General features: G+C 32.7%; 1 protein-coding gene across 2 annotated transcripts in view; it reads left to right on the top strand.

Annotated features, from left to right (window-relative positions):
* Positions 1 to 12,517: 12,517 nt before the first annotated feature.
* Positions 12,518 to 18,926, top strand: part of LOC144433396 (adenylate kinase 9-like) — a 45,879-nt gene continuing 39,470 nt past the window's right edge. For both annotated transcript variants that reach the window (XM_078121699.1, XM_078121698.1), the window contains exons 1-7: positions 12,518 to 12,534; positions 13,584 to 13,817; positions 14,613 to 14,883; positions 15,255 to 15,367; positions 16,133 to 16,318; positions 17,881 to 18,009; positions 18,367 to 18,683. In XM_078121699.1, the coding sequence (XP_077977825.1) occupies positions 12,520 to 12,534; positions 13,584 to 13,817; positions 14,613 to 14,883; positions 15,255 to 15,367; positions 16,133 to 16,318; positions 17,881 to 18,009; positions 18,367 to 18,683 (1,265 nt within the window). In that variant the 5' untranslated portion in view covers positions 12,518 to 12,519. The remainder of the gene's footprint in view (positions 12,535 to 13,583; positions 13,818 to 14,612; positions 14,884 to 15,254; positions 15,368 to 16,132; positions 16,319 to 17,880; positions 18,010 to 18,366; positions 18,684 to 18,926) is intronic.

The raw sequence follows: 18,926 nt of genomic DNA, 5'->3' as shown, positions 1-18,926 counted from the left end.
AATCATTTGTCAACATAATTGCAAGTGAGGTACTTGATAACAATAAATTTGGCATGGGTAGCTACCTTTCCCCCACAATCAGCAACAGTGGTTTGTATGGCTTAAACCATTTATTGAGGTATTGCAATCAAAACGCCAACAGGAATGATAAGCTCACATTGCATTCTTTCAACCTTTACTCAGGTACAACCTCAAAGCAGACACTTGCTATTTTGGCAAAAGGGCAGTGTCTACAATCACTGTATGTGATAGTTCCAAGTGATTCACAAGATGAAGTGTATGCTGTCCTTGAAGCAAACCCTATCAAGAGTTTGTGTATTAATATTATCTCATTCAAAGATATCGATAGTATCATGACCTTCTTAGAAAATATTATGAGAAAGCTAAACAATGATCCCAAATCCCTCGACATTTTACTGTTCTATATTTATAACTGTAACCAGTCCGATGTTGTTGAATATACTCAGAAGTGTCCTCTGATTAAAATCAATGATGCTTTGCAACATCTGAGAATACACGGCCATTACGCGGGTGAAATTTTGTTCACCAGTATCGCAGGCGATATTGCCAAACATAACTCTTTAAAGTATCTGAATATAGCATTCGTTTCTAATGCTGTGTTAGCTGAAAGGAGGAGGCTGCTTTCTATGATTCTACGTCAAAATGCTAAACTTGAAGTGTTATATTTTAACACAGAGATCCACGGCAATTTTCTAAGCGATGGTGATGCTAAATGGTGTGGTCATTTCAAATGGCAATATGAGAATGAGGTATCGCCAGCTAGTATAAAAGAAAGAAAACAAGCAAGCAAAGAGTTTTATCAATCTATAGAGCATAATGAAATAATCCAGGTCATGTGTATTGAGCACCGGGGTGATGATGATGATTTGATATCGATTTTATCAAGTATCAAGCTTAATCGGTCACTACGTGTAATGTTCATAATAGCAGAGTCCATAACTCCAGATACTGTCGATTCTATGTTATCAATATTGAGGGAAAGCGAGACCATGAGTATTTCAGGATTTATCAGTCAGAAAAACATATGTGATACAAAAGATATAACTACAGAAAAACACACATTTCACAGATTAGAAAGCACGGGCCATGTTAAGAAAGATGATACCCTGTCGGGAAGTGTTCAATATAAAGAGGTTTATCAAGCAACTATAAGATTGATAAACACCATTATGCATGAAAGCAAAAGCAGCAATTTATGTAAGCTAAAAAATCAACTTGTCGAAGACGCTCTCCCTAAAATAAAAAAGGCGGGTTTTCATGTAATTGTCTGGGAACGAAAAAATACATAAATCAGGAATTGTAAGTTTTTATGAGACTTTAGAAAATTTTGTCTTCTTGGGCAGCAGTCTCTAGTACCTGTTAAACAGTTAATGTACGTTTTAATTTTTCAGGGAAATTTGACTAATTTAAGTTTGTAAAACGTGTAGCCATTGTGCCTATGAGACTGTGATGAAAATATGTATCATACTTAGACAACGCCACACAATATATATATACACTTTTTTTGCTTAAAGATGGCACATGCTCAAGTTTGTTTTGTTATTACATGAAATGATTTATAGTTATTATTTGTTACATAAAGAAATGTAACTTTATTCAGTGTATTCTCTTTGCAGGGTTCCAACTAAGTTATTTTGATATACGATATAGGATTGTACATGCAGTTCAATTCAAGAGATACATTGTGTTCAGGTAGTTCCAATTTCAAGCCCGCCTTGCCTTTCTGCCAAGTGGGCCACCTTTTGTATGTTTTGTTTTTACCAATAAAGCGATTTATTGCGTAAAAGTGGAATTCTAGTTATAAAACATAAATGAAATACACAACAAACCCTGAAATATGGCATTAAACCTACTTATGTATGGAATCGGAAGCACATGCTTCTTCTGTTAGAAAGACTTATTTCATTATTTCATTTGAAACAGATTATGACCTACACGTTTATGTCTTTATTATGATGTGTAAAGTTTGAATTCCAATATCAGATACAGTAGTTTGATTGATATTACTGCAATGTATTTCACGTTTTTTAAAATCCATTATGTCAACTTGAAATATATGAAATTTAATATACAGTTAATAGTTGTAAGCAAATCCACTCTCTACCTGCCAAGTTTTATCTTATCTTTATTTAAATTTGAACAAAGCCATTACTCAAACTAAGTCGCATACACATGTAATCTTTGTCGTTATATAATATTTCCATTGTATTTTGAAGAAAAAAAATTAAATGCTTTGCCGTATCCCAGGAAGACATGTTTTAGTTTTATTAAAGCAAGTGGCTTTCTTCACATACACGTTCAGTATATTTAACATTTGATTATCATTCTGTACGTTAGACATCAAATACAAATACAAATAAACTGTTAAAGCATTATTACTGGTTTGTGTTTTGTTATCTCAGGTGCAGCCAACGAGTCATTTTTCTGAAATTATTACAGAAAGTTAAAACATAGCTAATGAACACTTTTTACATAATTTTATGTTTGATTCAAGATGGGAGGGGAAAGTGAAAGCTGTTCGTATCTGCCCTCCCATTGCAATATTACACTATCTTGTCCTCCTGCCAGATTTGCCTGCCCACAGCCCGCTCCTCACAATTTTTGATATACTCACAACAAAACAATTTTTCTTCTAATGTATATGTATTGACAGTTGTCAGTTGACATATTAGATTGTGCTGCAATCTCAATGCACTGCCTCGCCAGTTTCGATGACACACATGGTCAAAAATTAATTCTTGTATTACACATTTAATTTACATCTTGTGAATATTGTGAAAAAAGAGAGTAAAATTTGTAAACTAACTTCCTGAAAAATATCGAAAACAGCCCGCTTTGTCCACTGCCTTCCCCTTTCCCTATATCTTACAGTTGAAATATATGTTGCCCGCTGAAATACCAGACCATTTTTCCCCTCCCTCTGGCCAAGCTTGGAAATTGTGTACGAACAGCTTTTTGCATGAACAGCTTCGTTGGCTCAGTTTGTTCACAAATCACTTCCTTACATATGTATTAGAGTGAACAATAAATATAAGATAAATAGTCATGCATGTTTATTGTTTATCTAATACATATGCATGTCTGCTAACTCCCATGACAACTTGTCAAATCTGTAATTTTAGTACCAATATTCAATCCACCAATTTGCCAAATGTTGTCATTTTAGTTCCAATATTCACCCCACCAACGTGTCAAATGCTGTACTTTTAGCACCAATATTCACCCCAACAACTTGTCAAATAATGTAATTTTAGTACCAATATTCATACCACCAACTTGCCAAATGCTGTAATTTTAGTACCAATATTCACCCCAACAACTTGTCAAATAATGTAATTTTAGTTCCAATATTCACCCCACCAACGTGTCAAATGCTGTACTTTTAGCACCAATATTCACCCCAACAACTTGTCAAATAATGTAATTTTAGTACCAATATTCATACCACCAACTTGCCAAATGCTGTAATTTATGCACCAATATCTACCTCACCAATTTGCCAAATGTTGTCATTTTAGTTCCAATATTCACCCCACCAACGTGTCAAATGCTGTACTTTTAGCACCAATATTCACCCCAACAACTTGTCAAATAATGTAATTTTAGTACCAATATTCATACCACCAACTTGCCAAATGCTGTAATTTTAGTACCAATATTCACCCCAACAACTTGTCAAATAATGTAATTTTAGTTCCAATATTCACCCCACCAACGTGTCAAATGCTGTACTTTTAGCACCAATATTCACCCCAACAACTTGTCAAATAATGTAATTTTAGTACCAATATTCATACCACCAACTTGCCAAATGCTGTAATTTATGCACCAATATCTACCTCACCAATTTGCCAAATGTTGTCATTTTAGTTCCAATATTCACCCCACCAACGTGTCAAATGCTGTACTTTTAGCACCAATATTCATACCAACAACTTGTCAAATACTGTAATTTTAGCACCAATATTCACCCTAGCAACTTGTCAAATGCTGTAATTTTAGTCCCAATATTCACCCCACCAACTTGTCAAATGCTGTAATTTTAGTCCCAATATTCATACCAACAACTTGTCAAATGCTGTAATTATAGTCCCAATATTCATACCACCATCTTGTCAAATACTGTAATTTTAGCACCAATATTCACACCACCAACTTGTCAAATGCTGTAATTTTAGCACCAATATTCACCCTAACAACTTGTCAAATGCTGTAATTTTAGCACCAATATTCACCCTTAACAACTTGTCAAATACTGTAATTTTAGCACCAATATTCATACCACCAACTTGTCAAATACTGTAATTTTAGTATCAATATTCATATCACCAACTTGTCAAATGCTGTAATTTTAGCACCAATATTCACCCTAACAACTTGTCAAATGCTGTAATTTTTAGTACCAATATTCACCCACCAATTTGACAAATGCTGTCATTGTAGCACCAATATTCACCCTAACAACTTGTCAAATGCTGTAATTTTAGTACCAATATTCACCCCACCAACTTGTCAAATGCTGTAATTTTAGTACCAATGTTTACCCCACCAACTTCTCAAATGCTGTAATTTTAGTACCAATGTTTACCCCACCAACTTCTCAAATGCTGTAATTTTAGTACCAATATTCATACCACCAACTTGTCAAATGCTGTAATTCTAGTACCAATACACTGTACAATATCTTACCCACAACTCTCTCTGATTGGTATGCTTGGAGGTTCCTTATTTTATAACTTTTTCAATAATCCATACTTTTCAACATTGGAAAGCTTAGGAATCAAAAATAAAGTTCTAAATTGTGTATAAAAATGAACTAACAACTAAATTAAGCATGTGCTGTGAATAAAACACTTTCACTGTCAAAGTGTCAATAACTTGGGTAGTCAGTGTGTATGATGTGTTTTAGTATGTAAATCTCTTTTGTCATACCTATTCAAATAAATCTATATCTTTGGCAAAGTCATAACAGGTGCATATATTTTCCTTAGTTTCGTTGCAAATATTCTTCATGTCTTTCAAGAAAATCTGCTGACAAATTCCTAAAATTGCTACTCCTTCTACAATAAATCATTGATACCAGAACCTCTGAAATTGGGTATTCAGAAACTCATCAGTATGAAAAAAAATGTTTTTACAAAACCCTATACACTGGTGAGATTTGTCTGACTTCAAGGAGATGATGTCAACACTACAAATCAGAGAAAGCTGTGGGTAAAATGTTGTACAGTGCAATATTCACACCACCAACTTGTCAAATGCTGTAATTTTAGTACCAATATTCACACCACCAACTTGCCAAATGCTGTAATTTTAGTACCAATATTCACCCCAACAACTTGTCAAATAATGTAATTTTAGTTCCAATATTCACCCCACCAACGTGTCAAATGCTGTACTTTTAGCACCAATATTCACCCCAACAACTTGTCAAATAATGTAATTTTAGTACCAATATTCATACCACCAACTTGCCAAATGCTGTAATTTATGCACCAATATCTACCTCACCAATTTGCCAAATGTTGTCATTTTAGTTCCAATATTCACCCCACCAACGTGTCAAATGCTGTACTTTTAGCACCAATATTCATACCAACAACTTGTCAAATACTGTAATTTTAGCACCAATATTCACCCTAGCAACTTGTCAAATGCTGTAATTTTAGTCCCAATATTCACCCCACCAACTTGTCAAATGCTGTAATTTTAGTCCCAATATTCATACCAACAACTTGTCAAATGCTGTAATTATAGTCCCAATATTCATACCACCATCTTGTCAAATACTGTAATTTTAGCACCAATATTCACACCACCAACTTGTCAAATGCTGTAATTTTAGCACCAATATTCACCCTAACAACTTGTCAAATGCTGTAATTTTAGCACCAATGTTCACCCTTAACAACTTGTCAAATACTGTAATTTTAGCACCAATATTCATACCACCAACTTGTCAAATACTGTAATTTTAGTATCAATATTCATATCACCAACTTGTCAAATGCTGTAATTTTAGCACCAATATTCACCCTAACAACTTGTCAAATGCTGTAATTTTTAGTACCAATATTCACCCACCAATTTGCCAAATGCTGTCATTGTAGCACCAATATTCACCCTAACAACTTGTCAAATGCTGTAATTTTAGTACCAATATTCACCCCACCAACTTGTCAAATGCTGTAATTTTAGTACCAATGTTTACCCCACCAACTTCTCAAATGCTGTAATTTTAGTACCAATGTTTACCCCACCAACTTCTCAAATGCTGTAATTTTAGTACCAATATTCATACCACCAACTTGTCAAATGCTGTAATTCTAGTACCAATACACTGTACAATATCTTACCCACAACTCTCTCTGATTGGTATGCTTGGAGGTTCCTTATTTTATAACTTTTTCAATAATCCATACTTTTCAACATTGGAAAGCTTAGGAATCAAAAATAAAGTTCTAAATTGTGTATAAAAATGAACTAACAACTAAATTAAGCATGTGCTGTGAATAAAACACTTTCACTGTCAAAGTGTCAATAACTTGGGTAGTCAGTGTGTATGATGTGTTTTAGTATGTAAATCTCTTTTGTCATACCTATTCAAATAAATCTATATCTTTGGCAAAGTCATAACAGGTGCATATATTTTCCTTAGTTTCGTTGCAAATATTCTTCATGTCTTTCAAGAAAATCTGCTGACAAATTCCTAAAATTGCTACTCCTTCTACAATAAATCATTGATACCAGAACCTCTGAAATTGGGTATTCAGAAACTCATCAGTATGAAAAAAAATGTTTTTACAAAACCCTATACACTGGTGAGATTTGTCTGACTTCAAGGAGATGATGTCAACACTACAAATCAGAGAAAGCTGTGGGTAAAATGTTGTACAGTGCAATATTCACACCACCAACTTGTCAAATGCTGTAATTTTAGTACCAATATTCACACCACCAACTTGTCAAATGCTGTAATTTTAGTACCAATATTCACACCACCAACTTGTTCAAATGCTGTAATTTTAGTACCAATATTTACACCACCAACTTGTTCAAATGCTGTAATTTTAGTACCAATATTCACACCACCAACTTGTCAAATGCTGTAATTTTAGTACCAATATTTACACCACCAACTTGTCAAATGCTGTAATTTTAGTACCAATATTTACACCACCAACTTGTCAAATGCTGTAATTTTAGTACCAATATTTACACCACCAACTTGTCAAATGCTGTAATTTTAGTACCAATATTCACACCACCAACTTGTCAAATGCTGTAATTTTAGTACCAATATTTACACCACCAACTTGTCAAATGTTGTAATTTTAGTACCAATATTCATACCACCAACTTGTCAAATGCTGTAATTTTAGTACCAATATTTACACCACCAACTTGTCAAATGCTGTAATTTTAGTACTAATATTCACCCCACGTCAAATGCTGTAATTTTAGCACCAATATTCACACCACCACCTTGTCAAATGCTGTAATTTTAGTACCAATATTCATACCACCAACTTGTCAAATGTTATAATTGTAGCACCAATATTCTTCCAAAATCAGTAATTCTTAGGGTCTTTGGTTTGGGGAAAGTTTCTTTAATGAAAACTTTTGTATGTCATGTAATAACATTAGATTTTATTATTTCAACAGGTGATGTAAATGAAGTGGAAATTTGACAATAATAAGACAACTTAACCTGGGCCAGCCCTTCAACAAGAATTGTCAAATGTCATTGAATTCATAAACTTGTTAAAGGTTATTTTCCACTTTTTTTAAAAGTCAAACCACTTTTATACTTTTATACTTCATTGAAAATTTCTTTTAATGACAATCAACATGTGCATATAAATGAATGATTTGATATTCTTTGATTGACTGGGAGTGAAGGAAATAAAAACATTTATATATAAATGAATGATTTGATATTCTTTGATTGACTGGGAGTGAAGGAAATAAAAACATATATATATAAATGAATGATTTGATATTCTTTGATTGACTGGGAGTGAAGGAAATAAAAACATTTATATATAAATGAATGGTTTTATATTCTTTGATTGACTGGGAGTGAAGGAAATAAAAACATATATATATATAAATGAATGATTTGATATTCTTTGATTGACTTGGAGTGAAGGAAATAAAAACATGTACATATAAATGAATGATTTGATATTCTTTGATTGACTTGGAGTGAAGGGAATAAAAACATGTATATATAAATGAATGATTTGATATTCTTTGATTGACTAGGAGTGAAGGAAATAAAAACATGTATATATAAATGAATGATTTGATATTCTTTGATTGACTGGGAGTGAAGGAAATAAAAACATGTATATATAAATGAATGATTTGATATTCTTTGACTGGGAGTGGAGGAAATAAAAACATGTATATATAAATGAATGATTTGATATTCTTTGATTGACTGGGAGTGAAGGAAATAAAAACATGTATATATAAATGAATGATTTGATATTCTTTGACTGGGAGTGAAGGAAATAAACACATGTACATATAAATGAATGATTTGATATTCTTTGATTGACTGGGAGTGAAGGAAATAAAAACATGTATATATAAATGAATGATTTGATATTCTTTGATTGACTGGGAGTGAAGGAAATAAAAACATGTATATATAAATGAATGATTTGATATTGTTTGATTGACTGGGAGTGAAAGAAATAAAAACATGTATATATAAATGAATGATTTGATATTCTTTGATTGACTGGGAGTGAAGGAAATAAAAACATGTATATATAAATGAATGATTTTATATTCTTTGATTGACTGGGAGTGGAGGAAATAAAAACATGTGTATATAAATGAATGATTTGATATTCTTTGATTGACTGGGAGTGGAGGAAATAAAAACATGTATATATAAATGAATGATTTGATATTCTTTGATTGACTGGGAGTGAAGGAAATAAAAACATGTATATATAAATGAATGATTTGATATTCTTTGATTGACTGGGAGTGAAGGAAATAAAAACATGTATATATAAATGAATGATTTGATATTCTTTGATTGACTGGGAGTGGAGGAAATAAAAACATGTATATATAAATGAATGATTTGATATTCTTTGATTGACTCGGCGTGAAGGAAATAAAAACATGTATATATAAATGAATGATTTGATATTCTTTGATTGACTGGGAGTGAAGGAAATAAAAACATGTATATATAAATGAATGATTTGATATTCTTTGATTGACTGGGAGTGGAGGAAATAAAAACATGTATATATAAATGAATGATTTGATATTCTTTGACTGGGAGTGGAGGAAATAAAAACATGTATAAATAAATGAATGATTTGATATTGTTTGATTGACTGGGAGTGAAGGAAATAAAAACATGTATATATAAATGAATGATTTTATATTCTTTGATTGACTTGGAGTGAAGGGAATAAAAACATGTATATATAAATGAATGATTTGATATTCTTTGATTGACTGGGAGTGAAGGAAATAAAAACATGTATATATAAATGAATGATTTGATATTCTTTGATTGACTGGGAGTGAAGGAAATAAAAACATGTATATATAAATGAATGATTTGATATTCTTTGACTGGGAGTGGAGGAAATAAAAACATGTATATATAAATGAATGATTTGATATTCTTTGATTGACTGGGAGTGAAGGAAATAAAAACATGTATATATAAATGAATGATTTGATATTCTTTGACTGGGAGTGAAGGAAATAAACACATGTACATATAAATGAATGATTTGATATTCTTTGATTGACTGGGAGTGAAGGAAATAAAAACATGTATATATAAATGAATGATTTGATATTCTTTGATTGACTGGGAGTGAAGGAAATAAAAACATGTATATATAAATGAATGATTTGATATTCTTTGATTGACTGGGAGTGAAAGAAATAAAAACATGTATATATAAATGAATGATTTGATATTCTTTGATTGACTGGGAGTGAAGGAAATAAAAACATGTATATATAAATGAATGATTTTATATTCTTTGATTGACTGGGAGTGGAGGAAATAAAAACATGTGTATATAAATGAATGATTTGATATTCTTTGATTGACTGGGAGTGGAGGAAATAAAAACATGTATATATAAATGAATGATTTGATATTCTTTGATTGACTGGGAGTGAAGGAAATAAAAACATGTATATATAAATGAATGATTTGATATTCTTTGATTGACTGGGAGTGAAGGAAATAAAAACATGTATATATAAATGAATGATTTGATATTCTTTGATTGACTGGGAGTGGAGGAAATAAAAACATGTATATATAAATGAATGATTTGATATTCTTTGATTGACTCGGCGTGAAGGAAATAAAAACATGTATATATAAATGAATGATTTGATATTCTTTGATTGACTGGGAGTGAAGGAAATAAAAACATGTATATATAAATGAATGATTTGATATTCTTTGATTGACTGGGAGTGAAGGAAATAAAAACATGTATATATAAATGAATGATTTGATATTCTTTGATTGACTGGGAGTGAAGGAAATAAAAACATGTATATATAAATGAATGATTTGATATTCTTTGATTGACTGGGAGTGGAGGAAATAAAAACATGTATATATAAATGAATGATTTGATATTCTTTGACTGGGAGTGGAGGAAATAAAAACATGTATATATAAATGAATGATTTGATATTGTTTGATTGACTGGGAGTGAAGGAAATAAAAACATGTATATATAAATGAATGATTTTATATTCTTTGATTGACTGGGAGTGAAGGAAATAAAAACATGTATATATAAATGAATGATTTTATATTCTTTGATTGACTGGGAGTGAAGGAAATAAAAACATGTATATATAAATGAATGATTTGATATTCTTTGATTGACTGGGAGTGAAGGAAATAAAAACATGTATATATAAATGAATGATTTTATATTCTTTGATTGACTGGGAGTGAAGGAAATAAAAACATGTATATATAAATGAATGATTTGATATTCTTTGACTGGGAGTGGAGGAAATAAAAACATGTGTATATAAATGAATGATTTGATATTCTTTGATTGACTGGGAGTGGAGGAAATAAAAACATGTATATATAAATGAATGATTTGATATTCTTTGATTGACTGGGAGTGAAGGAAATAAAAACATGTATATATAAATGAATGATTTGATATTCTTTGATTGACTGGGAGTGAAGGAAATAAAAACATGTATATATAAATGAATGATTGGTAATGAATTTTTGATATTCTTTGTTTGACTCAGTACGTAATGGAGTGAAGGAAATAAAAACGTGTTCAAATTTGAATTTAGAAATGTTAGTGAGTGGTTTTATTATCCTTCCTGAACCCTGAGGTAGTTCAGTTACAAAATGTGTGTATCTGTGTGAGCGCGTGTGTGTGTATGTGTATGCTTGCATGCATGTGTGTGTGTATGTGTATGCTTGCATGCATGCATGTGTGTGTGTGTGTGTGTGTGTATGTGTATGCTTGCATGCATGCATGCATGTGTGTGTGTATGTGTATGCTTGCATGCATATGTGTGTGTGTGTGTGTGTGTGTATGTATATGCTTGCATGCATGTGTGTGTGTGTGTATGTATGTGTATGCTTGCATGCATGTGTGTGTGTGTGTGTGTGTATGTATATGCTTGCATGCATGTGTGTGTGTATGTGTATGCTTGCATGCAAGTGTGTGTGTATGTGTATGCTTGCATGCATGCATGCAAGTGTGTGTATGTGTGTGTGGAAATGACTTACAAAATTTGGCAGTCCAATTGCCTTACGATTTGATGGGAATATTATAGGTTTTATCCTTACATATTATTTCATTAACCTGGTATCTCATCATAATGACCTTATTGTTTGGTATTTTAGTGTGCATAGTTATACGGTTATATTCATAAATTTACTTTTACTCAGGTGTTTTCAGTTTGATGTTGTAGAACAATGTGTACTAGTGGATAATAAATATAAAATGTTTCTAAATTGACAAGTTTGTTTTATATTTTGGCTTTGCAAAGATAGATATTTCTGGTGCTGTTTATCACAGAAAATGTTGAATATCAAATAAAAACCTAAGTCGAATGTAATTGTATTGCTGCCTATTCCATGTACCGTATGTAGTTATGCGTGTTTTGATATGGTAATCAATCAAGGTGGCTAAGAAGGGCCCTTTAAGTTTAAGGAAATTGTTAAACGCAACTTGGTGCATTATGATTGTTATGTTGTCCGTTTTCAGTTCACCTTCTTACGTGTAAATTGTTTTCAAAGATGCTTGTTAGCGACACCTTTTTTTACAAAAATATGTAGAGAGTTATATCTATATAAAGAAGAGAAATTGAATCATGATGCATGTAAGATCAGAGGGCAGTTTTGGTTAATTGGGAGTACGATACGTGGTCAATAACTACATTTAGTCTCGTTATCGTTCTCGCGAGATATCTACGTGATCTCTATGGATACCAAACAAAATGGCGGAGAGTGAGGTAAGTTGTCAGTGTCTCCTTTATTTTTGCTGTAAACTCACGTTTTTCTCAATTGTTTATCATGAATAGTAGATGGTATTGGAGAATTGACACTTCAGCTATCTGCAGTTTGTTTATAACTTGCATTGTCGGACATTCATCCTCACAGACCATAAAGTTTTACCCTTGGAAACTAATACGAGGAGTTCGATTCTTCTATTTTGATCATCTCGTAGTTTGTTGACATAATGTTACTGCAAGTTTTCGTTCACTTTTCAGGCATATGAACATAGCAACTGACAATGTCATATTAACTAACTTCATTTAGACATGGGGACAGATTTGCGTACGGTTTCAAAGCCCGACATAAAGCAATTCACGTTTCAGCTACGATCATCTTCGCAATCGCAGACCATCCACTGAATGATTCAGAACAGGCTATTCAATCCGTCCGTATTATAGTGCACTATAGTGCAGTGGTATTTAAACCACGTTACATGATGTTTTATTTTCGGAAGGGCCGAATTAACTACTTCAGCGTTGTAATTTTCCTAGCAACCATTACATTAATTCAATATTTTAGTGACATTTACTGTAATGTCCCCATCAAAAGTGTACATTAAAAATTGTACACTTTGTATCTTGTAAGTTGTACGTGTGTACTACAGTATACTACAGGTGTGAATCCCATAGACTACAACATAGAGGTATTAATCTATGCTAACTACAATAACTAGCTGTTTCACTTCGTCGATCTTGTCTCCACAATTTTGGGGTATTTTTTGCAAACGCCACAAGAAAGTAAAAAGTAAAACGAAAAATGTTTAGCAACACAAAGTAAAATATGAAAAAAAAAAAAAAGTATTGTAAATAAAACAAAGTTACAATTATTGCAGCTAAAACTATACCACCATGGTCACAGAATACTGTGTTCTACTGCTAGATCAGTGGGAATACAATAACAACTGTTCTGACACAGACTTGGGAATAAAAATCACAAGAATCAAGACTAAATGTTAAATTACAATAATATTCTAAATGTTGATTATCTATGTCTTCATATTTGATAGGAGGAAATGCCAGCTGTTACACCTAGTGTAACGTTAGACCTAGCAGATACCAGGCCGGCAACAATGAATGCAATAGAATCTGTTGAAGGAGACAGTCCTGTAGACACATCAACAGGAAAGATGGACCCAGAGCTCAATAGGGCTGTCAGTGTGACTAGTTTCAGTGAAATGCAGGCCAGTGCACTCTCAGAATTATTACAACCAATGGATGCTGATCCTTTTGATGAAGATCAAGTAAGTGAACATTTTACTCCAAATGGCGATGGGGTGACTAAATTTATTTCAGTGTTATCTGTTGATAAGTTTTGTTTGATAAGTTTTGCTCCAAAGGAACTCACATCATCATTATTCAGGTCTACAAAAGTCATACAAGACTGACTAACATTTGTTGTATTTTTACTTTACCAATTTTACTGTAGTAAGTTGGTTTTTGGTGCACATTTTAACTTCAAAGAAAGAAGTCCATCTGTTTTGGGTACTACATTTTGTACTTTTTAAAACTGTCATCGCAATGTTTGATTACTAGTTTAGTAATGATATTTATTGTGTCATGTGGATAAACAAACATAGTAGACCTTGCCTTCAATGGTTAACAGTGACAAAATAGTTTGCCAATATGTATGACCTAATCCATATTGCTAGATTGCTTGTTTACAAGTGTTCATCTATTTTGTGATGCATCAACTTAAACAGAGGAATAAGTCATCTCATAAAGATGAAGGGTTAATTTAGGTCTGAAATATCAGCTTTTCTGCATTATAAGTTAGACAATTAGCATACCTTACTATATCTATACAATCAAACTCTACAATCGAGTGTTGTTTTTGTAGTGAATTCTGAAACACTGTCAATTCAAATCAAAAGTTAGGAAAGCAGGAATATGGATTTTAGGTGAAGAGAATATTGATACCTTACAACTTTCCACTGTATTTTTACTACTAGTACTATACCTACATGTAAATTCTATGATAACTGTAACTTTCTCTAGATAACATCTTTGACTATTATCATTTTTTCTTTGTTTTACAGAGTGAACTAAGATTTTTACATTCCAAACCAACCTGCTTTGTTGTGGTCGGTAAACCAGGAGTTGGTAAAACAACACTGGCCAAAAAACTAGCCCAGAACTGGCGCTGTCAACTTGTCAGTCCTACTGAACTTATCCATCAAAACATGGAACTTCAAACAGAAATTGGCAACAAGGCTTCTGAGATACTTCTAAGAGGGGAAGCCCTGCCGGAAGAAATGGTTGCTAAAATGATAGAAGACAAGATAAATTCACAAGAAGTTGCTCACCATGGTAACTTATAGATTTTTAGATTTTTCTATACATTTGTTACATTAGTATTATTAGCTTGAAGGAGAGTATATTTTGAATTGCTAAGTAGAAAGCATGTATGTAATTTGATTTGGGGAAGTACTACTACTGAGGATAATTCCTGTTCTTGTAAGATAGTGTTTTTAATTTAAATTGATGGTGTTAAAAACATTTTAGGGAGTGTTTGTGGTAGTAAACATTTTTGAACCCTTATGATATAGTGTCTGTACAGTACTGAATTTCTTGTTTCAAATGAAAGAAGCAGATTGAGAATAGCATTTAAAAATCTGTTGTTTTTTTTAGTATTGTGTTGTCATTTGTAGTTTACCAGTCATATTTTTTTGGTATTGCAGGATATGTTTTAGATGGTTTTCCATCTCTTAGTGAGGAGTACATGCGAGTGGTGGATCAACTTGAACTTGTTAAGAATTGGAAACACAAACCAGACTTCATTGTCAATCTTAAGGTAGTTTAATAAGCAATTTTATTGTGTTTTTGATGATCTTTCTTTTGGTCACTTTCATTGATGCCACTTCTTTGGTTTTGACACATTTTATACAAACAACTGGTATATCCTAGACTAGTGTATGCTATTAAGCCTGGTCACCATGGCTACAGAAAGACATTTCATTATTAGAGAAGGGTGTAACTTCAAGCTACCAATATTGTTTGTGAGTTACGCAATTGAGCATATGAACAGAGATTTCATTTGGACAAACTACTTTAGAGCAAAGAAGAACTCAAGATATATATTATGTAGACTTGATAGCAGGAAATACTTTTTTACATCAAGAATTGTAAATACATGGAACAGTCTACCACTGAATATTGTTAATGCAAAAACGGTGAATGTGTTCAAAAATGAGTATGATGCTGTGTCGACTACTATGAACTAAAGGGATAGTGAAGTCAAAACAAATAGAGTAAATTTCATTTCTGAATGCAGTGCACACTGTGTGATGATGTTAGGTAAATTTCATTTCTGAATGCAATGCACACTGTGTGGTGATGTTAGGTAAATTTCATTTCTGAATGCAGTGTACAGTGATGATGTTAGGTAAATTTCATTTCTGAATGCAGTGTACAGTGATGATGTTAGGTAAATTTCATTTCTGAATGCAGTGTACAGTGATGATGTTAGGTAAATTTCATTTCTGAATGCAATGCACACTATGTGATGATATTACTTCCTAGTCTTATTGTTGTTTATAATGTTATCTTTGACTATCAGGTTCCTGATTCAGACCTACACTACAGGAGAACAGGACAACGTGTTGATCCTTTAACAAATGAAATGTACGTCAAGGATCAATGGGACCCGGAAAAACCGGAACCAGAACCGGAAAAAGAGGAAGGAGAGGAAGAAGAAGAGATGGAAGAAGAGGAAGAAGGAGAGGAAGAAATGGGAGAAGAGGAGGTAGGGTTAAAATAATAAAATTGATTTTTTTTTTAATTCTTTCTGTTTACTAGTGACAAAATCATCCTGTAAGGTATCACTCTGTTATTGAATAGGGATTATATATGTATATGTATACGTATATGTATATATGTAATGATGATGCTTGTTGTAGGTTGAATCTTAGTTGGTAAAATCTACATGTACACTTCAAGCATTTTATGTAGGTCTCCAAAACTAAGCATGCACTTACTATTTAGGAAATGTTACACATAACAGACTTCCCTCCATTGTAAGTTGAAGAATTCCCATCATTATATTTAGAACATACATTACAAGGAAGCAATTGAAATAATGTCATAAATTTAATGAACAAAATTTGTATATATGAAATTATTTGGGGGATAAGTGCACAAAAATTAAATATATCATTGTGTTCATATTTTGATATGGATTCAATACAGACATGTAGACGTGCATACTATGGTACAATGCATCTGTTGTCAACATATATGTCATTGTTAGAAAACGTGAATGTTTGATGTATGTTATCGTCCACTTCAGTACCCTACCAGTACTGACAAACATGACGCTATGTTCTAACATATTTTCAATTTCTCCCAAGCCTTGTAGGCTAGTATTGTTGTGAAGTAATCTATAATTGGTCGAGAGTCCATTGAAATAGGGTTGTCAACCAATAGCATGACACTTGTCATTCCTTGCCCCCATAATGTGTATGCAGTGCTGTTCTGTTTCTTCACTTTCTATTACTATGACTGCTTATTTCACTAACTTTCTAGTCAATAAACTTTCTCAAACATGCAGCGAATGATGCGTCAAGCTTTTGAAATGCAAGAAAGGATACGACGAGAAATGGTGTATCAGATGCAGCTTGAAATGGCTAACACTAAGAAACGGCAACTCCTGGCCTATCAGGAGGAAGTCCTTCTGGTGGTCACATCATTATTCTTTTTCCTTGCAATGCATGTCTTTCAAATGGGCTTCTGTCTGTTGAACTTGCCAATAGGCAACTCTGTCTGATGTTTTCACCTCAGTCCATCCTTTCACTTATACTAGCCACAGTTTGAAAATAAAAATAACTTTCAATTAGAACAAAATATCAAACCGTAACTTATGAGAAATTACAAATAAACTTTTCTTCATTTTTGTAAAGTTACAAATATAGTAATCCAATTTTAAACTTGAATCTCAGCTGTATATTTGGTCTTTCTATGATAAAAAATAATAATCTGAAACTTCCTTCGCAAATCTTTCTTTGACCCCCCCCCCCCCCCCCCCCCCCCCCATGTACTTTGATGCAATTGTCATGTGCATGAGAACTCTAATTGATGCAATGTTTCTATTGAAATTTGACTGGCCAACATTTACCATGGCATTTTGAAATTTGAGGATGAGCATGTACAAATGCATGATGTTTTACACTGAAAAATAAACATAGCATGATTTACCAACCTAAAATAATGGTGTGTTCCAGTTTCAATTGATGGGAGTAACCATTTGTAATTTAGAGGGGTTGAAGATTTGCAGTTGTTAGTCTATATGTTCTTTTAACTTGTGAACAGGGAGAAGAAGAAACAGTTGAAGTTGGTTTTGAAATCATTGAAAGACTGGTGAAAAGACCAGAGGACCTTCCACAGCAAGTGGATGAAAACATACAGACATACAAAGATATGATGCTGAGAGTATTGGAAGTAAGTGAAGTTCACTTTATTTGTTTGCTGGATATTGATACGGAAGAGAGGTACATTTTAAAATGTAAAGTACTGGTACTGATGGATACATGTGGTAGTTATTAGTAAACTTACTATACTTTTTTTCAAATATTTCACTATGTTAAGACAAGGGAACAATAATTTAGTTGAGTATCTGTCACTACCATATTATTACGATTTGGACACTTTAGTTATCACTCACCAAGATGTTCCCTTTGTTGAGCTTATAATAGCCCACTGCTTATACCAAAATCCAGAAACAAGACATATAAGTAGAAAAATCACAGCTGACATTTCAAGCTTGAAAATTAACTTTACAATGACTTTTTATTTCAGGACTATATGGCTGACCATGACCAACAATATGTGATAGAAATTGATTCAAACAAGAATGCTAATCAGGTTTTTAAAGACCTGCAGACAAAACTGAATACTTTTACATTACGTCGTGCAGCAGTTCCCATCCGTCTCCATGATCCTGATGGAGAGGAAATTCCAGAAGATCTTGAAACTGATGAATTGATGAGAACTTTAGCTGGAAATGAGATGGTTGCTCCACGTTACCGATGGAGACGTGGCAGGTGGGCCAGGGCTTGTCCTGTTGAATTACAGCGTGGTAACGTTGTTATGGGAAAACCAGAGTTTGCTGTGAGGTATGTTGGAATCAATATGTTATTATTATCATTGAATATTATTGTTATTCAGTTTTTATTATGGACCCTCGGTCTGAGTAATATCAAAACCATACAACACACTGCTTAAAACAAACATACCAATTTTTATTCTTTTGTATAACACAAAAACAAAACAAGTTTGTGCAGAATCATTGAAATCATATTCATATTTTGTCAGCAAAGCAGGAAGGGTTATGATAAAGTAATTCCTCTCATTTCCTG

This window comes from Glandiceps talaboti, chromosome 3 (assembly GCF_964340395.1).
Source record: "Glandiceps talaboti chromosome 3, keGlaTala1.1, whole genome shotgun sequence".
NCBI lineage: Eukaryota > Metazoa > Hemichordata > Enteropneusta > Spengelidae > Glandiceps > Glandiceps talaboti.
This window is presented reverse-complemented; position numbering and strand designations above follow the sequence as displayed.